The sequence below is a fragment of the Cherax quadricarinatus genome, chromosome 13, assembly GCF_038502225.1.
Source record: "Cherax quadricarinatus isolate ZL_2023a chromosome 13, ASM3850222v1, whole genome shotgun sequence".
In the NCBI taxonomy this organism is placed as follows: Eukaryota; Metazoa; Arthropoda; class Malacostraca; order Decapoda; family Parastacidae; genus Cherax; species Cherax quadricarinatus.
This window is the reverse complement of record NC_091304.1, coordinates 16,146,390-16,171,216: the sequence shown is the minus strand read 5'-3', so window position 1 is coordinate 16,171,216 and position 24,827 is coordinate 16,146,390. Positions and strand designations below refer to the sequence as shown.

Genomic DNA, 24,827 nt, shown 5'->3' with positions numbered 1-24,827 from the left:
TCTAGTATTTTTACCATGTTTGCTGTGAGAATGAGAAACAGTAAAGGTGCCAGGACTTTGTCTTGTGATACTGAACATTTTACTTGGCTAAGACTGGATTGTTCTTTAATACTCATGTTTGTGATTTATTTGTTAAAAATCTGAATATCTATTTCTTATAATTACTTATCTTGTATTACATGCTATCACTCCATGGTCATGAAATCTGGGCTCAATTTATGCTGCGGAGATTTCACCCATTTTGAGTCCTAGTTTAAGCCAAATCCCATTGCTCAATTTGACCAAATTCTATGTTTTTTCACTCGTATTCCTTTTGTCAATTGCGCATGAGAAACTACCCATTCAACTATCAGAACTACCCTATAAAAGAACAAGTCGATAATTTACCCAGCTTTCACACTTACATTGGCCCTCCATATATTTAATCCATTACAAAATGTTTTACCCTATTTCTTGGATAATGAAATATAACCAGGAATTAGTCATGGTTTAGGGCATCCCAGTAATTGAAGGAGACCTAGTTGAATTCCATAAAACAGATCAAGAGGGGTAGGGGGAGCCTTACCCATCCTCAAGAAAATCATTTTGAAACCAATCAAAACCATCTCTTATTTCAGTAGTCTTTCATTCTATCAACTGATACCAAGAAACTGCCAATAAAACCATAATAACCATCCCAGATTATAATAAAAAAAAAAAAGCGCTAAACTTACAAGGGCCATACAGCTGAACCATCCCAGAAAACACCTCGATATCACTATTTTAAACCAGAAAGAGAGGTTTTTTACTACAAGCCATTTGGGGCAGGGTTTTTTTTTATACCTTGCATACTCACCAAACACTGCTTATCCCAGGGAGTGAAGCTCAAAACTTAGATCTAAGCAAGTGATGCTGCATCAATAATGTAGATCTATGTAAGAGATAGTGAAAGCGTTAAAGGAACCTCCTTTTTGGGGTCACATATGAATCAAATGATGTTTTTCATAAAATGATGAGAACTAAATTAAGAAATTTATCCTTGCTATTACTTAACCCCCCCCCCCCCCCCAAAAAAAAATGTACTAAAAACCTAGGGCAACACTAGCATTGAACCATATAAAAAATCTGTAAATTGATAAAATGAGGTCACAGATATGTCAAGAAACACTTCTTTAACTATAGTAGTGGAATGAGCTAGATTATTATTATTATTATTATAATCAAAAAGAAGCGCTAAGCCACAAGGGCTATACAGCGGGAATGAGCTAGAGAACTCAGAAGAAGGATTATTATTATAATTATTATAATCATAAAAATTGCTAAACCGACAGCACAGTTGAAGAAAAATGCCATACAGGGCATTTCTAAGTGTCTGTACTCCCTTGGTTATCTTTGTACTTCATCAAAAATAACTTAATAATTTCTTTCAGAAAACCTACATTGCTTTTATAGCAAAAACAAATATGAAGGTGAAATAGATCAATGATACAGTTATAAATATGAATGTGTATGCACTTAATTATAAACAGAAAAAATACATTAGTCTTTCTCAGTGGCTCTTGTTGACATTCATTAATGATGCTGATGGTTTTTAAGAAATAAACAGATGCATACCATTACTTGCTTAGACAATTTGCATCCTTTATGTACTGAAGTGTTGAAAAGCTTTCCCACACACATAGGTGGTAGAAAAAATACTTTTCAATGTGTTTCATAGACAATATTTTGAATAGATCACTCTCTCTCATACCCCCATTATTATTGTAATCATGGGGAGAGCTAAATCCATAGAATTATACAGCACCTATGGGGGGGGATATGTAGAAGGAATTCAGATTCATTTCAGGGAACTGGAACACAGATCCAATTCCCTAGATCGAGCCCCTCACCAGCATCAAAGAACCTCCCTGGAGAGGTCTCATACTCCCAGCTTTGGTTCTTCATGGCCTCAGGGGTATACAGGTACATTTGTTAAGAACCACTGACCTAAATCATTCCCTCTTTAGTTCAGTGTATAATACCAGCAAGCACAATTCTTGTCTTAAGTTGTGGTTGTAATGTCTGCAACAAAAGACTGTGCAAGCTAAACTTAAGTTTGACTGGAAAATTCAGTAGCATGTGAAGTACATAGTGGAGCCTCACTCTAATACTTAACAAATGACAAGATATTAAGTTTATTACATTCAGGGGTCATAACATGAGGAATGGGAGGTAATCAAATTTGATCCAGGAAAGAGGATATGTCTACATCCTTGGATCAAGGCCCTCACCAGCATGGAGCTATTTAGCAGAGTACTTTCAAAATGGAATTATATAATCATAACTAAGTGCTAAAGTGCAATGCCTGCACTTTAAAGGCAGGGGTTTGGGTTATTTGCTGTTTGGAGTGACACCTGAACTGTCATATCCGAGTGCCTCTGCAAAGACAGTGATTATGTGTGAATTATGGCGAGTGTTTCTTTCTTATTTGGGTCGCCCTGCCTCGGTGGAAGACGGCTGACATATTAAAATAAAAAGTAAGCGCTAAACCCATAAGGGTCATACAGCACTGTTCAAAATGGAAAGTAGGTGTAATATAGGAAAGAGCTGGGGATGAGACTAATGAAGAGAAAATATTTCATTGCCAGAAATGTCTATTGTTTATTATGGATTCTTTTTAAAAATCTAACACAAAATGGGAGTTGTCAGAGTTGCTTTTAGCTTATGACACTGCTGTTGGGAGATTCTGATATGTAGGATATGTAAAAGAAGGAAATTAAAAGTGAACATAAGAAAGAGCAAGGTGACAAGGATAAAAACATTTTGTAATAAAAGAATGGATATCAGATTGAAGAGAGGGAGTATGGAGGAAGTGAATGGATCCATATATTTGGGAGTGGACTTGTCAGCAGATGGGTCTATGGAAGACTAGGTGAACCATCGAATTGACGAGGGAAAAAAGGCGAGTGGTGCCCTGAGGAGTCTGTTTCGACAAAGAATGTTATCCATAGAAGCAAAGAGGGGAATGTGTGAGAATATAGTTATATCAACACTCTCATATAGGTGTGAAGCATGGGTGGTGAATGTTGCAACAAGAAAGCAGCTAGAGGCAGTGGAGATGTCGTGTCTGGGGGTAATGTGCAGTGTGAGTATAATGCAGATAATCCATAGTTTGGAAATTAGAAGGAAGAGCTAGGTTACTAAAAGTATTATCCAGAAGGCTGAGGAGTGGTTGTTCAGGTGGTTTGGACATTTAGTGAAGGTAGGGTAGGGGTCGGCCTAGGAAAGGTTGGAAAGGAGAGGGGTGAGGTAGAAGTGGTTTTGTGCACGAGGGCCTTGGACTTCCAGTAAGCGTGCATGAGCATGTTAGATAAGAGCAAATGGAGACACGTGGTTTTTACGACTTGACGTGCTGTTGGAGTGAGAGCAAAGTAACATTTACGAAGGGATTCAGGGAAACCGGAAAACTGGACTAGAGTCCTGGAGGGGAAAAGTACAGTTCCTGCACTCTGAAGGAGGGGTGTTATGTTTTTTTTTTTTTTTTTTTTTTTTTAAATGTAGTGTGCATGTGACTTGCAAGACAGTAAGAGTGAATGATGATGAAAGTGTTCTCTTTCGGGTCACCCCGCCTCAATAGGATTCGACCAATGTTAATAAAAATATATTTTTAAATTATCATTTTTTAATTTTTCATGAAATTGGCCAAATCACCAAATTTTCATCAGTTTATTGAATAGTTGAAATATTGGAATGGGCAGTTTCTTGTGCTCACTCAATAGAATGGAATGTACATTAGTGAAATAGCTAAGAATCTAGTTGACTGAAACAATTGAATTGGACTAAAATAGGAATCTAGAGTGGGCAAAATTGCCGGTGCATGAATTGCACAGAGACTGCTAACTTTGTGCCCACGTAATTCTCTAAGATTTCCATTATATTTCATAGATTTGGTGTCATTACCTTCGGAAAAGAATTCTCTACCATTTTGCAAGTGCGCGTGCGTGCGTGCGTGCGTGCGTGCGTGCGTGCCTGCATGTGTTGGGGGGGATGATTTTTTTTGAACATTGAAAACAAGTTTCAGATTGGGGATCTGGATCCTGATACGGTTATTATAATCACGGGGCAGCACTTAACCCATAGGGATTATACAGTGCCTGTGGGGGGAGGGGATGGAAGGTATTAAAGTTAATTCAGGGAACTGGAGCACAGATCCAATTCCCTAGATCAAGAGCCCCTTACCAGCATCAAGGAAACTCCCTTGAGGGGCCTGAATGGGTTAATAAAGTAAGTTGACCAGAGCACAGTATCAACAAACTGCCACACAAATTAAGTTATATTAGAACCCCCGTATCCATTGATTCGATATCAGTGGTTTCAGCTATCCACGGTTTACCATGGCCCAAAAATACCTCTTAATTCTGCATAATAATGGCACCAAAGCACAAAAGTCGAGAAGTTGGTTGTTCTTCAAAACCTAAGAGAAGTCATGAAGTGCTTCCCATCAGTGAAAAGGTGATAAGTTATGCACAGTAAGCAGAGAATTATCAATTAAAGTTTATGTATCCATGGCAGGTCCTTGAAGCACATCCCCCATGGATACGGGGATCCTACTGTATAGTAAGAACTATTTCATACATTTTGATTATTGTACATTAAATTGTATGATTAAATGGTTTGAAAAGCATTGTACTGTATATACTGGGATCTTTATTTTCAATATAATGTAATGCATACATAAGTTCTCCCATGTAATACATACACTGTCGATTACAGTTTAATGACATTAAATGTCACCATAACAACAAAATATATGAAAATCAGAAATTAATTTCTTTCTATTATGAAACAAAAAATCATAATCTATAGCTTTTATTTCTGGTTTATCCTAACAAGACCAATGAAAATGTGAACCCCCCACAAGTGTCAAGTTGCCAAGGTTGACGTAAAAGTAAAACTAGACAGGCATTTTACAACACAATATAAAAATTTCATAGGAAATATATAAAATTTAGAATATATAAAAAATTACTAAAGTTCAACCTTGTGTAAAAAAGGAATATCTCTAGGAAGCACACACATACCATATATCCATCAAGTGGATGCACCAATGTATTGATGCTATTTATCAAACTTCTGCTACACGTTGATGGATACATAACCGACGTTAGCTTCCTATATATAAATAGTTTAGCTGTGTAAGAGTGCATCTTACCTATGAGATTGGCAGAGAAACATATTTGCTGGGCATGTTTGCATCAAGAGGATATTTATATTATCATGGGTTGAAATCTATATAGTTTATGTACCACTGATCTTAGGTTACTTGTAATCAGCAATGGATACTGAGGGGACAACAAGAGTGGACAATGATCTAGTGCTTCATTTAGAATGTGGGACTGGGACTCGTACCTTCGAGGAGTTTCAAGTCTTTCAACTACCGAAGCCCGGCCATGGGCCAGGCTTGTCTGGTGCTAGCCAAACTCTCCTGATCCCAATTACAGTTGCACAGACTACTTGTTAAGATTTCAATCCTGTGTAATATCTTAAATAAGTTGAAGTCAACTAACATACGATCAGTGATATTGAGCATAAATAAATGTAATTTTATCCTAAAGTTGTGTTTTCAATGTGAATCAAATAAATTTTCATGTAATAATGATACAAGACAAACATTTTTGCCTATATTATACACAGCATCACAAACATCAGCAATCTCTAGGATGATCAAACTTGTGCCTATGTGGCAAATAATGGCTGAACCTTTCACAAATGGTTATGAAAATATGGACATACATGCATTGTAAATACATGAATATTTAAATATATGCATGTATGTATGTATGTGTGCATGCATGTAAAAAATGATAAGTGTGTATTAGTGAGTATTTTCAAGATAGTGCAGCATAATCAAACAAAATCTGTGGAATAAAAAAAAGCACCAAATTAAAATACTTGGTGTTCTTGTCAGCAAAAATTAGGGACATTTAATTAATACAATATGCTGTACTGTATATGTTTCCTAGTAATTATGATGGAGGGCTATGAATAAAAATATGAATGATAATTTCATCCCAAACATCCATAACAAGGAAGAAAAACTATAGTGAGCTTTGCAAGAATTTTTTTTTTTTTGGCATTAAACAATAAACTGGTAATACAGTTTGGTCAGAGTCTGCCTCTTAATACAATGCAAATTGTGGTAATCTACATATTATCATAGTAGCTTAACCCACCCTCTTTAAACCTTACATATACAATAATTTTTTTGAGAAGATATTTCAGTGACAATATCCAACAGAAATATATTTGGGAAATTATTTTCTATATTTAAACTTATGACACCATGCAAGATTTTATATGAACACAACACCATTATTTTGCTTTCCAATTCAGACTACACATATAAGTTTGGAAGATTTTCCTTTTTGTTTTTAACCAAACTGGAAATGGAATCCACCTGGGAAGCCTCCACCTCCGAAGCCATTTCCTGGGAAACCAGCTTGCTGGAAGCCGGCATTATGACCACCAAAGGTGTATCCTCCATGGCCTCCTCCAAAGAAGGCTTGGAATATTTGATTAGGATCAATGTCTGCAAAAAAGAAAAAAGCAATAATTAAAAACTCAACGTACATACTGCGTGTATTAATTCTACATTTTTTTTTTTTTTAACAAGTCGGCCGTCTCCCACCGAGGCAGGGTGACCCAAAAAGAAAGAAAATCCCCAAAAAGAAAATACTTTCATCATCATTCAACACTTTCACCTCACTCACACATAATCACTGCTTTTGCAGAGGTGTCCAGAATACAACAGTTTAGAAGTATATACATATAAAAAAAACACAATATATCCCTCCAAACTGCCAATATCTCAAACCCCTCCTTTAGAGTGCAGGCATTGTACTTCCCATTTCCAGGACTCAAGTCTGCTTATATAAAATAACCGGTTTCCCTGAATCCCTTCACTAAATATTACCCTGCTCACACTCCAACAGCTCGTCAGGTTCCAAATACCATTTGTCTCCATTCACTATCTAACACGCTCACGCACGCTTGCTGGAAGTCCAAACCCCTCGCCCAAAACACCTCCTTTACCCCCTCCCTCCAACCTTTTCGAGGACAACCCCTACCCAGCCTTCCTTCCCCTACATATTTATACACTCTCCATGTCATTCTACTTTGATCCATTCTCTCTAAATGACCAAACCACCTCAACAAGCTCTCTTCAGCCCTCTGACTAATACTTTTATTAACTCCACACCTTCTCCTAATTTCCACACTCTGAATTTTCTGCATAATATTTACACCACATATTGCCCTTAGACAGGACATCTCCACTGCCTCCAACCGCCTCCTCGCTGCAGCATTTACAACCCAAGCTTCACACCCATATAAGAGTGTTGGTACTACTATACTTTCATACATTCCCTTCTTTGCCTCCATAGATAACATTTTTTGCCTCCACTTATACCTCAATGCACCACTCACCTTTTTTCCTTTATCAATTCTATCATTAACCTCATCCTTCAAAAATCCATCTGCTGACACGTCAACTCCCAAATATCTGAAAACATTCACTTCTTCCATACTCCTCCTCCCCAATTTGATATCCAATTTTTCTTTATCTAAATCATTTGATACTCTCATCACCTTACTCTTTTCTATGTTCACTTTCAACTTTCTACCTTTACACACGCTCCCAAATTCGTCCACTAACCTTTGCAATTTTTCTTTAGAATATCCCATAAGCACAGTATCATCAGCAAAAAGTAACTGTCACTTCCCATTTTGTATTTAATTCCCCATAATTTAATCCCACCCCTCTCCCGAACACCATCTATAAATATATTAAACAACCCCATCTATAAATATATTAAACAACCATGGTGACATTACACATCCCTGTCTAAGACCTACTTTTACCAGGAAGTAGTCTCCCTCTCTTCTACACACCCTATCCTGAGCCTCACTATCCTCATAAAAACTCTTTACAGCATTTAGTAACTTACCACCTATTCCATATACTTGCAACATCTGCCACATTGCTTCCCTATCCACTATCATATGCCTTTTCTAAATCCATAAATGCAATAAAAACTTCCCTACTTTTAGATAAATACTGCTCATATCTCATATATATGCTTCAATGTAAACACTTGATCTACACATCCCCTACCCACTCTAAAACCTCCTTGCTCATCCGCAATTCTACATTCTGTCTTGCCTCAAATTCTTTCAATAATAACCCTACCGTACACTTTTCCTGGTATACTCGGTAAACTTATTCCTCTATAATTTTTACAATCTCTCTTGTCCCCCTTCCCTTTATATAAAGGGACTATACACGCTCCCTGCCAATCCCTAGGTACCTTCCTCTCTTTCATACATTTATTAACCCTTTGACTGTCGCGGTCGTATATGTACGTCATGGGAGATACCGTGTTTGACGTATCTATACGCATAAATTCTAGCGGCTTCAAATCGAGCGGGAGAGGGCTGGTAGGCCTACACGAGAGAGAATGGGTCTCAGTGGTCGGTGTGCACCCTGTGAAAAAAATCTGGGACTCAGCGGTGCATTGTGGGAACGCCATCTTGGCAGTCCATTTTCACCATGCCTCGCGGTAAGAAGTTCCTCACTCCTCGGCGGATTGGAGGTCTTTTGTTCCCAAGTGATAGCTCAAACAGTGATGATAGTGTCAGTGAAAGTGAATTCCATGGTTTTGAAGCGGGTGTGACCGAGAAAATTACCCAGGATAACATAATTAGTGATGAAAACCCAGATGACCCACAACCATCCACCTCTGGTGCTAGGCCGGCTCGTTCATATTCACCTGTACCAGGACGAAAGAGGAAACTATTTGCCCGTGTACAAGACTCAGATGTGAGCAGTGCAAGTGATAGTGATAGTGATTTCAAGGTTATTGAAAGCACTTCTAGTTGTGACAGTGAGGGTGAATATTCCCCAGTGAAACGGCAGTATGTACAACGTCGCATGCGGTCTGGTAGTGTGCCATATGCTCTTCCAAGAGGAAGGAGTACATCTCGGAGCACATCCCGTGGCCCTACACCACGTCCTGATAGTGAAGATGACGATATTGTTACGATGGGTATAAATGATGTGAGTGAGGCAGCAGGCGGTGGTGGTGATAGTGACGGTGCCATGAGTCATGTGACACCAGCAGCGGGCCACGCTAGTGCCCGCGCTGCTGACTCTGCACAACTACAACCTGCTTCGGCCGACCCCACACTCTCACAACCACAACCACAACCTGCACAACCACAACGACATTACAATATCCAGAACGCACCAGCTGACCGCATCTGGGATTGGCATTAAGATGACGAGTTTGTTCCCAATCCCCATGACTTTGATGAAGGACAAAGTGGAATACGGCCATCATGTACACTTGGGAACAATCCCACTGAACTGGAATGCTTTCAGTTGTTCTTCGATGAACCCCTGATGGACATTATTGTCAGGGAAAGCAATACATACTATGAGTACACCATGGCAAACACTATGCTTTCACCAAGATCACGCCTACACCAGTGGAAGGACACAACTGTGGCAGAGATGTATCTGTTCTTTGCCACAATAATGCTTATGCCACATGTGTATAAGCATAGTGTCAGCACATACTGGGCGACAGACCGCCTGATTTCAACCCCTGCTTTCAGTGACATTATACCAGTGAATAGATTTGTGTTACTGTTACGTATGTTACACTTTTCAGACAAAACCAGGCCTGACAGAAGCGACAGGTTATATAAGATCAGACGTGTGTTTATGTACCTGAAACAAAAGTGCTGTATGTATTTTTATCCCTTCAGGAAGCTTGTTATTGACGAGTCTTTGATTTTGTTCAAAGGAAGACTCTCATTCAAGCAGTATATACCAAGCAAGAGGAAACGCTTTGGTATAAAGTTATTTGTTCTGTGTGATTGCAAAACTGGTCTGGTTTTGGATATAATTGTGTACACTGGCGGTAAAACAATGGAAGATACCAGGAAGTTACTGGGTATCTCTGGTGATGTGGTTAGAACAATGATGGAGCCATATCTTGGTAAGGGGCATATTTTATATACTGACAACTGGTACACAAGCCCTATACTCAGTGATTTCTTGCGAGTGAACATGACAGATGTGTGTGGCACAGTGCGTAGAAGTCGTAAACATATGCCTAGGTTCGAAGCTGGCAGTCGTAGAGGTGAAGTGCAGGTGTTTGCTGCCAATGACATCATGGCATTTCGGTGGCATGACAAACGTGATGTCACACTGCTGACATCAGTTCACCGACACGAAATGGTAGAGACTGGCAAGCAGAATAGAGAGACCAAAGAACCTATTGTAAAACCTGCAGCTGTGATGGATTACAACCTCAATATGCGCTTAGTGGACAAATGTGACATGCAGATTGGGTTTGCTGACTGTGTTCGCAAGAGTTATAAGTGGTACATAAAACTGTTTTTCCATCTTCTTGACATTTCCATGCTGAATGCTTATAATATGTATAAGTTGAAGACCAAGAACAAACCCAAATATGGTGAATTTTGTTTGTCAGTCATCAGACAAATAATATTCAAGTACCAAGAAACAACACCTGCAATAGACCAGCGCCCACGAAATTATCAACACATGTCCTCTCGTCTGAGGCCTGGTGATCACTACCCCATACCACTGCCTGCTACTACTGCCAAGAAAAATGCTCAGAAGAGGTGTTTTGTCTGTGGACATACCACAAAACGCCAACAAAAACGCAGAGACACACGTTTTATGTGTGAGGAGTGTAAGACACCATTGTGCTTATACCCATGTTTCAAAGAATTCCACAAGCTGCAGCACTTCTAATAAAGTGTCCAGTGATTGTACATATGTATATATATTATAAAGCAATCGTAATAAACATTTGTTTACATTGTTTGTTTGTGTAAACAAGTTTTAGCAACATTATAATGATACGAGTGTTTTTGCTATAATTGTGTTACATTCAACGAGTGTATATTTGAACATTGCACAATAATTTGGTCTCACAGGCCACAAAAGTTATGTGAAAAAATAAAATAGTGAAAAAAACAAGAAACCATCGAATACAAGTAAATAAAAGTTTACCGGGTGAGCGGCAGTCGCCGCTGTTGCCGCCAGCAGATCAATTTCAGCAAACTTCAGGACTCTATATCTCGGTAAGTACTGATGGGAAAAATTTTTTTTTGGGACTAAAACAATCAGAAAAATAATCTTAACATTTTCATAAGAAAAAATAATTTTTTTTTTTTTCGAATATTTTGCGACACCAGAAACAACTTCAGGATTTGGCCCTTCGACAGTCAAAGGGTTAAACAAAAATACTAACCACTCCAACACTATGTCCCCCCCTCCCCCCCACTTTTAACATTTCTGTCATGATCTCGTCGGTTCCAGCTGCTTTACCCCCTTTCATTCTACGTAATGCCTCACGCACCTCCCCCACCTTACCTTACCTTTGATATACCTTTGAAGAATTTCGAGAGTATATCTACTCTCTGAGCCTGGCCATGGGCCAGGCTCGTCTGGTTCTCGCCTGGTCAACCAGGCTGTTGCTGCTGGAGGCCTGCTGACCCACATATCCATCACAGCCTAGTTGATCTGGCACCTGGTGAAGATACTTGTCTAGTTTCCTCTTGAAGGCTTCAACACTTGTTCCAGCAGTGTTTCTGATATCTTCTGGTAAGATGTTGAAAAGTCTGGGACCCCGGATGTTGATACAGTGTTCCCTTATTGTCCCCATCGCACCCCTGCTCCTCACTGGGTTTATTTTACACTTCCTCCCATATCTCTCATCTAGTATGTTATGGCTTGTGCAGATTTGGGACCAAGCCCTCGAGTACCTTCCAGGTATACATTATCATGTACACCTCTCTCTCCTCCGCTCCAATGAGTACATGTTCAAGACTTGCAGGCATTCCCAGTAGTTTAGGTGCTTTACTGGCTCCATGTGAGCTGTAAACGATCTCTGTATTTGTTCTAGCTCCGATATTTCTCCTGCCCTGAACGGGGCCATCAGCAATGAGCAATATTCTAAGTGAGGGAGCACTAGCAATTTGAAGAGTGTCACCATCGGCACTGTTTCCCTTGTTCTGAAAGTTTACAATACCCACCCAGTCATCTTCCTGGCTGTCGTGATCTTTGTCTTGTTATTGTCTTTAAAAGAAAGGTCCGCTGACATAACTATTCCTAGGTCTTTTACGTGTTCCTTACGTTCTATTTGGTGATCCTCTTGAGTTTTGTTTACAGTGCTCCTTTTGAGTTCTTCATTCTTTCCATACCTAAGCAAGCAGCTGGAACTTACCACCATTGAACATCATGTTTTCCACTGCCCACTGCAAAAACCCTGTTTATGTCTTCCTGTACTTTTTCAGTGTCCTCTACCATACTGACTTTCATGCTTATTTTAGTGTCATCTGCAAATGATACAAAAGTGTGACGGGTGTTTTTGTCTATGTCTGCTATAAGGATGAGGAACAGCAGAGGTGCCAGGACAGTGCCTTGGGGCACTGAGCTTTTGACCTCGCTGATGCTGGATCTTGCCCTGTTCACTCGCATCCTGCTCCTCTTCACTCCTAAAAGATGGTATACCTCCCTGGCCAGTGCATGAAATTACCACCTCCCTTTCTTCGTCGATATTTAAAAGTTCCTCAAAATATTTTCGCCATCTACTAACTCCCCTACTCTGTTTTTAACTGACAAATCCATTTGTTCCCTAGGCTTTCTTAACTTGTTTAACTCACTCCAAAATTTTTTCTTATTTTCATTAAAATTTCTTGACAGTACCTCTCCCACTATCATCTGCTCTCCTTTTGCACTCTCTCACCACTCTCTTCACCTTTCTTTTACTCTCCATATACTCTGCTCTTCTTATAACACTTCTGTTTTGTAAATACCTCTCATAAGCTACCTTTTTCTCTTTTATCACACCCTTTACTTCATCATTCCACCAATCACTCCTCTTTCCTCCTGCACCCACCCTCCTATAACGACAAACTTCTGCCCCACATTCTAATACTGCATTTTTAAAACCATTCCAACCCTCTTCAACCCCCCCCCTCTTCAACCCCCCGTCACTACTCATACCTGCACCAGCCCACCTTTCTGCCAATAGTTGCTTATATTTCACCCGAACTTCCTCCTCCCTTAGTTTAAACACTTTCACCTCCCTCTTACTTGTTGTTGCCATTTTCCTCTTATCCCATCTACCTCTTACTCTAACTGTAGCTACAACTAGATAATGATTCAATATATCAGTTGCCCCTCTATAAACGTGTGCATCCTGGAGCCTACCCATCAACCTTTTATCCACCAATACATAATCTAACAAACTACTTTCATTGTGTGCTACATCATACCTTGTATATTTATTTATCCTCTTTTTCATAAAATGTGTATTACTTATTACTAAACCTCTTTCTACACATAGCTCAATTAAAGGCTCCCCATTTTCATTTACCCCTGGCACCCCAAATTTACCTACTACTCCCTCCACAACATTTTTTCCCACGTTAGCATTAAAATCCCCAACCACAAGTACTCTCACACTTGGTTCAAAACTCCCCATGCATTCACTCAACATTTCCCAAAATCTCTCTCTCTCTCTCCTCTATACTTCTCTCTTCCCCAGGTGCATATTATACACTTACTATAACCCACTTCTCACATCCAACCTTTATTTTACCCCCACATAATCCTTGAATTAATACATTTATAGTCCCTCTTTTCGTGCCATAGCTTATCCTTCAACATTATTGCTACTCCTTCTTTAGCTCTATTAGAAACTCCTGATCTAATCCCATTTATTCCTCTCTACTGAAACTCATCCACCCCCTTCAGCTTTGTTTCACTTAAAGCCAGGACATCCAGCTTCTTCTCATTCATAACATCCACAATCATCTCTTTCTTATCATTCGCACAAAGTGTTGTAGGAATTCAGTAACTATCGTAAATTTTACATGTTAAATGAATTTTATGCAAATATTGCAAACCAAGCAATACAGGATGCAAAACAACCACTGGGGGAGTAGAATAATAGCTCTAGTCCTTTCGTGTTGCAATCAACACATCAGGAACTTGTGAAGTTGCAGAAAATAGGAGGATATCCAAGCAAATATGATCCCAAAGGATGCCTTCACTGGAGTGTGGAGGAAGGAGGAGGGGGGAGAGGGAAGGAGAGGGGAGGAGAGGGAAGGAGAGGGGAGGAGAGGGAAGGAGAGGGGAGGAGAGAGGAGAGGGGAGGAGAGGGGAGGAGAGGGGAGGAGAGGGGAGGAGAGGGAAGGAGAAGGAAGGAGAAGGAAGGAGAGAACAGGAAGTGCCCTCCTGGCATACCAGTGCCCATAGCCAGAAGGATGAATATTATAGCATTAGAAAAATCCCACAAGCATTGATATTGTAATAGTAACCTAAACGAAAGTAACATGGCAATAATAAAATATTCAGTCATACTACTCCGTTATGATACAAGTAATTTTACATACATAATTACATTGTCAGTCACATAGAAGTCACTGGCAATTATGTAGTAACCATCCACGAGAAAGTGGGTCCAATTAAAGGGATGATAAACCGGGACCATTTAAAGGGGAGACTTCTAAAAGTTATACAAAGGAAAATGGGCACATTAAAATAAGCTCATTTAAAGAGGGAGGCATCTGTAATTATAAGCCATAGTTATTCATCCCACACTTCTGAGACACTCTGGTTCAACCTTCAGAAACTGCAGGGAAAATAGTTCCTAATTCCTCAGTGTGGCATTACATTTAAGAATCTAATGCATTCGTATTAGAGCCCAATTTTTGACTGCATACAATTGTCTTAACTAAAAATGCATCTAATTTGTATAACCCATCACTGATATTGTATAATGAATGCTCATCATGCTTAATAATTGCCGATTCAACAATATTCCTTTCAAGCCAAGAGGAACAAGGGAAGAGGAATCTTGCTTCCTGCCGATTTGCTGGGTTATTACAAGCTCTAATATGGCTGAAAATTGTGTTCGACTCCTGTGCTATACGTATTGAATAACGACATTGAGAAATTCTCACTTCTAATGGTTTTTCAAATCTGCCCCAAATAGGAGAGACTGCAACAGTTGCAACCAATTCTGTAGACACCACCAGGACACTTGGGGTGAATTCTTTAGCAGAATGCTTCTAACAGTCCGTGAACTTTTAAATACTACTTGTATATTATATCTTTTAGAGCATTTGGCAGGATAAATAAATTCTCGTTGTATGGGAGGACCAGCACATGCTTGATCTGAGGTGTTACCCTAGGTTCTGTTCTATAACAAGTTTTCTTAGCTGCCAGCAAGGCAGATTCCACAAACACCTTAGGATACCACAGTTTCATGCCAATGTCAAATATTTTCCTAATTTCTTCATCTAGGAACTCTGGACTGCACACACTATAGGCTCTCAGAAACATAGCAAGAAATACACTCCTTTTAACTCTCATCTCATGGTTGGAACAGTAGTGAATGTATGAGCACACATTGGTGGCCTTCCTATATACTGCAAACTTAAACTTTCTAAGTTAAATGCATATACTCATAAGAAAGCACTAAACCCATAGGGATCCTAAAACATCAAGGGAATGAAAGGTGATAAGGTCTTACTCTAAGAAAGGAAGGGTAGTTCCAATTTAAAATGATCAGTACACATCAAATGAGTAACCAATCACAATGAATATATATGCACTTCACCAATTTAAGCCTACAACTTATTTTTTGGGTTATTTGCAACCTAAACCCTACTAGAAGAAAAATACTAGCTCATTTGATGCCTTTCCCACGTCTCATGGAGCACTAATTAGTAAAACAAGTTTAATATGACAGAAAACCTTTTGTAAATTGTGCAGAAATTTAGAATTAGTGAAAATAATGAAAAAATGGGCTAGTAACCCCTTTTCCTGTAAAGATTACTAAAAAGAATAAGAAGAAGAAAATTGTCAAAGTGGGAAGTCTGAATGTGCGTGGATGTTGTGCAGATGATAAGAAAGAGATGATTGTGGATGTTATGAATGAGAAGAAGCTGGATGTCCTGGCTTTAAGTGAAACAAAGCTGAAGGGGGTGGGAGAGTTTCAGTGGAGAGGAATAAATGGGATTAGGTCAGGGGTTTCAAATAGAGTTAGAGCTAAAGAAGGAGTAGCAATAATGTTGAAGGATAAGCTATGGCAGGAAAAGAGGGACTATAAATGTATTAATTCAAGGATTATGTGGAGTAAAATAAAGATTGGATGTGAAAAGTGGGTTATAATAAGCGTGTATGCACCTGGAGAAGAGAGAAGTGTAGAGGAGAGAGAAGAGATTTTGGGAAATGTTGAGTGAATGCGTGGGGAGTTTTGAATCAAGTGTGAGAGTAATGGTGGTTGGGGATTTTAATGCTAAAGTGGGTAAAAATGTTATGGAGGGAGTAGTAGGTAAATTTGGGGTGCCAGGGGTAAATGTAAATGGGGAGCCTTTAATTGAGCTATGTGTAGAAAGAAATTTGGTAATAAGTAATACATATTTTATGAAAAAGAGGATAAATAAATATACAAGGTATGATGTAGCACGTAATGAAAGTAGTTTATTAGATTATGTATTGGTGGATAAAAGGTTGATGGGTAGGCTCCAGGATGTACATGTTTATAGAGGGGCAACTGATATATCGGATCATTATTTAGTTGTAGCTACAGTTAGAGTAAGAGGTAGATGGGAAAAGAGGAAGGTGGCAACAACAAGTAAGAGGGAGGTGAAAGTGTATAAACTAAGGGAGGAGGAAGTTCGGGTGAGATACAAGCGACTATTGGCAGAAAGGTGGGCTAGTGCAAAGATGAGTAGTGGGGGGGTTGAAGAGGGTTGGAATAGTTTTAAAAATGCAGTATTAGAATGTGGGGCAGAAGTTTGTGGTTATAGGAGGGTGGGGGCAGGAGGAAAGAGGAGTGATTGGTGGAATGATGAAGTAAAGGGTGTGATAAAAGAGAAAAAGGTAGCTTATGAGAGGTTTTTACAAAGCAGAAGTGTTATAAGAAGAGCAGAGTATATGGAGAGTAAAAGAAAGGTAAAGAGAGTGGTGAGAGAGTGCAAAAGGAGAGCAGATGATAGAGTGGGAGAGGCACTGTCAAGAAATTTTAATGAAAATAAGAAAAAATTTTGGAGTGAGTTAAACAAGTTAAGAAAGCCTAGGGAAAATATGGATTTGTCAGTTAAAAACAGAGTAGGGGAGTTAGTAGATGGGGAGATGGAGGTATTGGGTAGATGGCGAGAATATTTTGAGGAACTTTTAAATGTTAAGGAAGAAACAGAGGCAGTAATTTCATGCACTGGTCAGGGAGGTATACCATCTTTTAGGAGTGAAGAAGAGCAGAATGTAAGTGTGGGGGAGGTACGTGAGGCATTACGTAAAATGAAAGGGGGTAAAGCAGCTGGAACTGATGGGATCATGACAGAAATGTTAAAAGCAGGGGGGGATATAGTGTTGGAGTGGTTGGTACTTTTGTTTAATAAATGTATGAAAGAGGGGAAGGTACCTAGGGATTGGCAGAGAGCATGTATAGTCCCTTTATATAAAGGGAAAGGGGACAAAAGAGACTGTAAAAATTATAGAGGAATAAGCTTACTGAGTATACCAGGAAAAGTGTACGGTAGGGTTATAATTGAAAGAATTAGAGGTAAGACAGAATGTAGGATTGCGGATGAGCAAGGAGGTTTTAGAGTGGGTAGGGGATGTGTAGATCAGGTGTTTACATTGAAGCATATATGTGAACAGTATTTAGATAAAGATAGGGAAGTTTTTATTGCATTTATGGATTTAGAAAAGGCATATGATAGAGTGGATAGAGGAGCAATGTGGCAGATGTTGCAAGTATATGGAATAGGTGGTAAGTTATTAAATGCTGTAAAGAGTTTTTATGAGGATAGTGAGGCTCAGGTTAGGGTGTGTAGAAGAGAGGGAGACTACTTCCCGGTAAAAGTAGGTCTTAGACAGGGATGTGTAATGTCACCATGGTTGTTTAATATATTTATAGATGGGGTTGTAAAGGAAGTAAATGCTAGGGTGTTTGGGAGAGGGGTGGGATTAAATTATGGGGAATCAAATTCAAAATGGGAATTGACACAGTTACTTTTTGCTGATGATACTGTGCTTATGGGAGATTCTAAAGAAAAATTGCAAAGGTTAGTGGATGAGTTTGGGAATGTGTGTAAAGGTAGAAAGTTGAAAGTGAACATAGAAAAGAGTAAGGTGATGAGGGTGTCAAATGATTTAGATAAAGAAAAATTGGATATCAAATTGGGGAGGAGGAGTATGGAAGAAGTGAATGTTTTCAGATACTTGGGAGTTGACGTGTCGGCGGATGGATTTATGAAGGATGAGGTTAATCATAGAATTGATGAGGGAAAAAAGGGGAGTGGTGCGTTGAGGTATATGTGGAGTCAAAAAACGTTATCTATGGAGGCAAAGAAGGGAATGTATGAAAGTATAGTAGTACCAACACTCTTATATGGGTGTGAAGCTTGGGTGGTAAATGCAGCAGCGAGGAGACGGTTGGAGGCAGCGGAGATGTCCTGTTTAAGGGCAATGTGTGGTGTAAATATTATGCAGAAAATTCGGAGTGTGGAAATTAGGAGAAGGTGTGGAGTTAATAAAAGTATTAGTCAGAGGGCAGAAGAGGGGTTGTTGAGGTGGTTTGGTCATTTAGAGAGAATGGATCACAGTAGAATGACATGGAAAGCATATAAATCTATAGGGGAAGGAAGGCGGGGTAGGGGTCGTCCTCGAAAGGGTTGGAGAGAGGGGGTAAAGGAGGTTTTGTGGGTAAGGGGCTTGGACTTCCAGCAAGCGTGCGTGAGCGTGTTAGATAGGAGTGAATGGAGACGAATGGTACTTGGGACCTGACGATCTGTTGGAGTGTGAGCAGGGTAATATTTAGTGAAGGGATTCAGGGAAACCGGTTATTTTAATATAGTCGGACTTGAGCCCTGGAAATGGGAAGTACAATGCCTGCACTTTAAAGGAGGGGTTTGGGATATTGGCAGTTTGGAGGGATATGTTGTGTATCTTTATATGTTTATGCTTCTAGACTGTTGTATTCTGAGCACCTCTGCAAAAACAGTGATAATGTGCGAGTGTGGTGAAAGTGTTGAATGATGATGAAAGTATTTTCTTTTTGGGGATTTTCTTTCTTTTTTGGGTCACCCTGCCTCGGTGGGAGACGGCCGACTTGTTGAAAAAAAAAAAAAAAAAAAATTAAATAGAAAGAAGTTTATATGAACATTTTTGCACTATTCTCAATTTTGTCATTAAGCTTTAATTTGTCAAATTCAAATTGCTGTAAAAAAAAAAAATGAAATTTTTAATATTTACCAGTTCATTTTTCACAGTTATAGTCAGTTTTTGATATCTACAAGCCAAGGCAAACAATCACCAAATTTAAAAAACACATGGCTGTCACAATTATTTTCCCCACCCCTTTCTCCCCATCCTTAGTTTTAGCTAAAATACAAAAGGTGAAGAGAAATAATAAATATTAAGCATACTAACCATCATGTCCAAAGCCACCATCATGATCATTGATGTCTTGTCCTCTATCGTACATTGCACGTTTCTTGGCATCAGTCAACACCGAGTATGCTTCTCCTATCTCCTTGAATTTGATTTCATGTTCATGTTTGTCCTTATCACTTGCATTAGCATGGCGATCTGAGGATTCATGACAATATGTATTATTATGCAAAGTAATAAAATACTGTACTAATTTTCTTCTATCCTATCAAAACCAATAAGAGGTCACTCTCATACTTTCGACTACTAAAGATGTCTCAAATTCCTGATAATGTTTTAATAAGTTTGCTGATGAGATCCATAAGTACTTACTTGAGTTCACAGGTGTTGACTGGTATATTGTTTATCTGCCCTTAACTTTTAAATGACTGATGAAAAAATACTTTGTTGTACTTATCTGAGCCCATGAGCTTACACCTTCATTTTTCTACTACTTTGCTCTTAAGCTTAAAGTGTTTCTTGAACAACCATGTAGCTCATTAAGATATGTACATAGTTGCCATCTATGCCCTTTTATTCTAGTTACTGCTCTTGTAAAAGTCTTTTCTTGTCTATCCTTTGTATGTCCTGGAGCAGTATGTACATTGTGATGTCCCTTTGTGTTCTTCATGGCTGCAGATAGGGAAGAGGACCCTAACTCTTGTCCTTTCCTCAGCTCATTTCCCTAAACTTCAGCACCAGTGTGCTCTTTATCCCTTAAGAGTTTTGCTTTAAGGCTGATTAGGCAAAATTATCAAGCACATCTATTAATGATTCAGATCATCACAAATTTTAAACAGGTGCTGCACATTCAAGACTCATTTTTTTCTTTTACACATCAGCAGTTTCCCACCGAGGCAGGGTGACCCAGCACTGTGTGCTGCAGGTTTTTTTTATACTGCACACACTAACCAAGCAGACCCATTCTCTCACATGTAGGTCTACCAGCTTTCTCCTGCTAGATTTGAAGCTGCTAGAATTTTGGGGTATTAATACGTCACCAACACTGGCTTTTAAGCCGTACCTATACGTCACCAACAGTGAAAGGATTAAGGGGTTAATTCATTGTATCTTCAAGTATTTAAGTTAACCAAATACTGTACCTTTTTCTTTGGTACAGACATGCAATCACTTCATAAACTTAATAATAATCAATGACATTCTATCTTTAAAAGCCTTACTGTATTACAAAATTTTTGTGTGTATTCCTTTTCCCATTTTTTTTTAATGCACATTATTTTTCATTTATCCTACTTATTAACATATGAGCTTTCCACTCACCTGGATGATGTACTAATGCCATCTTACGATAGGACTTCTTGATTTCGTCATCAGAGGCTGTTTTTTGCACACCCAAAATCTTGTAATAGTCCTTCCTCTTTGACCGCTTCAGCTCAATTTTGGCTTCGTGTAGTAATCGTTTATGTTCTATAAGGAAGAAAATGTTAACTTTCTTCAAAATAATTTTTTGTTTTTTTCATGAACAATGTACAGCTATTATTGTATACATATACTCAAATAGATGCCCATTCAAATTCGTGTATTAAGCAAAATTACTGGTATGGTGTAATGTTTTCCTGGTATTAAGTATGACAAAGTGGTGCCATGTAAGAATCAAGACAAATCTTGATACTGATCAAGCATATTATGTTGAAAGATGAGCACTTGATTTATTTAAAACACTAGGTTGGGGAACCAGGATAAATGAAAACCTCAGGGGTAATGAAAGCTCAATAAACATGTAAATAAAACTGCACAAAAATTATTATTTAATAATTGAGGCAAATTATGAAAGTTATATTTTTTAAACAAATAATTTTTTGTTTCTAAATAAAATTTAAAACTAATTTGAAAGAAGAACTTCTTAAGTTGGAAATAATGCAAAACAAGTAAGGATTCAAGTCTAGTGGGTAAGTTCGCTGTACACCAATTTGTTTTCGGGTAATACCCAAAGAAGTTCGTCGATGTCTGACTAAGAAGATACATTATGTAATTTCATTAAGCAATTAATGATACATCAGGTAACAAGCTCACTTTAACTGATTTAGTAGCAGTTCTTGCCAGATTTATCACTTTACAATACCACATTTATTTTTATTCCTTTAGTTCTCGTACAAAAAAAAAAAAAGAAGTCAAGGAAATCTGTCAATTTTTACTATTACCAAAAGACTTGCCTAAACGAAAGTAACTAATGCTTGCCTAGTGCTTGAATATCAATACTTACCTTGATTACGGTCTAGACGAGTAACTTTTTCATAGTCTCTCACAGCCTCTTCATGCTTCTCTAATAACTGGTAACACTTGGCTCGACGAAGGTATGCTTTCACGTAGCCCTCATCAAGATTTATAGCTGCTGTGCAATCTTCTGTGGCTAGCTCATATTTATTTAGCTGTTACACAAACAAAAATGATGTCTATGACAGTACTAATGGACTATTAATTTTATATTAAATGTAACGAAACAGAATGACTTTGAGAGCGAATAAATCTGTAGTGGAGGGAAGGCGGGGTAGGGGTCGGCCTAGGAAAGGCTGGAGGGAGGGGGTATAGGTGGTTTTGTGTGCAAGGGGCTTATACCTCCAGCAAGTGTGCATGAGTGTGTTAGATAGGAGCAATGGAGACTAATGGTTTTTAGAACCTGATGTGCTGTTGGAGTGCAAGCAAGATAAAATTTATGAAGGGATTCAGAGAAAAAGGCCGGACTTGATTCCTGGGGGTACAAAGTACAGTGCCGGCACTCTGAAGGAGTGCTAATGTTGTAGTTTTATAACTGTAGTGTAAGTGTGCCTCTGGCAAGACAGTGATGGAGTGAATGATGAAAGTTTTTTTGGGGGCCACCCTGCCTTGGTGGGAAATGGATGATGTGTTAATAAATAAATTAGATACAAAAAGGCAAAGCATGAAATTTTGCAGTTCGGTTTTTTGAATGTGCACGGGTGTAGTACAGATATGAAAAAGAAGCTGATTTCCTAGAACAGTGAAACAAGGCTATAAAAGATAGGAGAATTTCAATGGTGAGGATTAAATGGATAAGGCCAGGCATATCTGAGAGATCCAGAGCTAACGGAGTAGTGGTAATATTAAATAAACAACTATGGAAAGAAAAAAAAAAAGGGTGCAAGTGTACAAAATAAAGGATTATGTTTATAAGAAAAAGGTGGGATGCTAGAATTGAGATATAGTACAGTACATGTTTATGCACCTGGGTGAGTGGTGTAAAAAGAAGACTGAGGAGAGGGGTTTAAATGTTTAGGGAGTTTTCAACCAAGTGAGAAAATGATTGTTGTTGGAGACCTAAATGCTAAAATGGTGGTATAATAGCTAAGTTTAGTGTGCCAGGGATAAATGACAATGGGGGGGGGGGGTTCTTAACTGAATTACAGATAGAAAGGAGGTTTGGTAATAATTAACACCATTTCAAGAAGAAAATTCTTGAAATATGAAATAGGGTACAATGATTGCAGACTGACTGTTACAGTAGATAAAAGGTTGATGAATGTGCATGTATATTTTTGAGGAGTGACATACAGCCTGCGTGGAAAATTGTGACACTGGCTGCAGGACAAGCTGATCATTGCAACATAGGACAACAGATGGTTGACATCTGAACTTTCTAGAAATCTTGGGGAAAAAAAAAAAAAACACCCAATTGTATTATGTTCAGTGAGGCTCCGAAGATGGCATATTGGATGGATAAGTGATGGATAATATTAGAATAGGACAGTTTTGTTCCTTGCTTCATGGCTGGTCCACCTCTGGAGCAGCCATAAAGCAGAGAACAAAACACTGTCCTCTTCTAATGTTGTTTTCCATCACATAAGCCATCATTTGAGCTTCATTGAACATAGTGCAGAGTTTGACCCAATTACAGATGAACCCACTCTAAGCTGTATGGCCTCACTAGTGACTGGTATATGTAAGTCCAGATTTCAACCAACTGCTGCCATGTATGTCAATGATCAAAAGGCTGTTCTGAAGCCAGCATCATAAAGCTCTGCAAAAGCTGTATACCAGATTGTGATTTAGTAGCAGCTACAATAACAGTAAGGGGCAGATAGAATACAAGGAGAATGGCATAAGTGGCTTAGAAAGCGAATGAAGTAGACAATTAGGGGACAATGAAAGTACTTTGAAAACAGTGGGCTAGAGAGTGTACAGGTAATGAGGCAGTGAAAAAGGCATGGGGGTCAATTTAAGAGTGCCTGACGTTATATCTGTGAATATACAAATCCAAGCTACAGAAAAAGTTGCATTTCAGGAGTCTTGCAATGAATTACCATAAAAACCATGTATTTTGGGGTTTAAGTTACGATAAGTTTTGAGGTACGTTACACCTTTTGGAACGAATTAATAGTGTAACTCAAGGGACTGCTGTATTGTTAAAAAATCAATTGATACTCAGCTTCGCTGATTGTTCATGAGCTAACTTGTACCTTCAAGTTAATCACTGGTAGAAAGGGGGATAACCAAATTTACACAAAAATAGGGAAAACCCTGATGGAATTACAGCCTCTATTCACTTAGCAATGTACTTGTTTACCGATGACTTGGACTTACGACGGGCTCTCTGACCAGTATGCATACTTAAATAATGTATATTAGAGCTGATTTCCTCAATTCTTTTTATTGCAATACACAGTACACTGCTGTATAAACATTTAAAAATGCACCAGAAACGTTATATATGGTGCAAAGGTGATATTAAAACAATATTAAAGATACTTGACACAAACCCACTACCATTATAGTATCTCTTCATTTAGCAACAAATTTGTTTACCGACGTGGTCTTAGGAACAGAACTCCATCGTTAAGTGAGAAGAGGCTGTAAATAGTAATGACAAAGTTTTTGGTATTTCTTAAACATCTGAAGGCACCAAAGAACACAAATATTAATGAAATCCACTTCTGATCATCTTGTTTTAGACGTGGCAAGTTAATATTTACACACAGGATAACAACTGTAAATACTGTACTTACCTTAAATCCAACTGTGGCACGATTAAAGTAAAGTTTGGCATTGGTATGTTTATTAAGAGGATCAATAGCAAGAGCCTCTGTATATAAATTTAATGCCTCCTGGAAGTTTCCCTTTTTGAATGCCTCATTACCCTCTTCTTTCTTCTGCTTTAATAGCTTTGCTTTCTAAAAAATAAATAAAAGAATGCTTATAAAATATTAAAAAAAAAATAGTAATTCAAAGATACATTATTTCATTTGCTAACTTTCCTATGAAAGTAACTACATACATTAATACAAGCAAAACTCTATTAAAGTGCTGGTAAAATGTTAGAAAAAATATCCTGCAATTCTCTAAATAA

At 38.5% G+C, this 24,827-nt stretch overlaps 1 protein-coding gene across 1 annotated transcript in view; it reads right to left on the bottom strand.

The window, feature by feature from the left end:
* Positions 1-4,642: 4,642 nt before the first annotated feature.
* Tpr2 (Tetratricopeptide repeat protein 2) overlaps positions 4,643-24,827 on the bottom strand; it is a 129,380-nt gene continuing 109,195 nt past the window's right edge. Inside the window, exons 7-11 of the mRNA XM_053776504.2 lie at positions 24,487-24,651; positions 21,732-21,897; positions 20,789-20,935; positions 19,508-19,666; positions 4,643-6,547 (exon numbers count right to left, since the gene is read on the bottom strand). Coding sequence (XP_053632479.2) covers positions 6,390-6,547; positions 19,508-19,666; positions 20,789-20,935; positions 21,732-21,897; positions 24,487-24,651 — 795 coding nt within the window. The 3' untranslated portion in view covers positions 4,643-6,389. The remainder of the gene's footprint in view (positions 6,548-19,507; positions 19,667-20,788; positions 20,936-21,731; positions 21,898-24,486; positions 24,652-24,827) is intronic.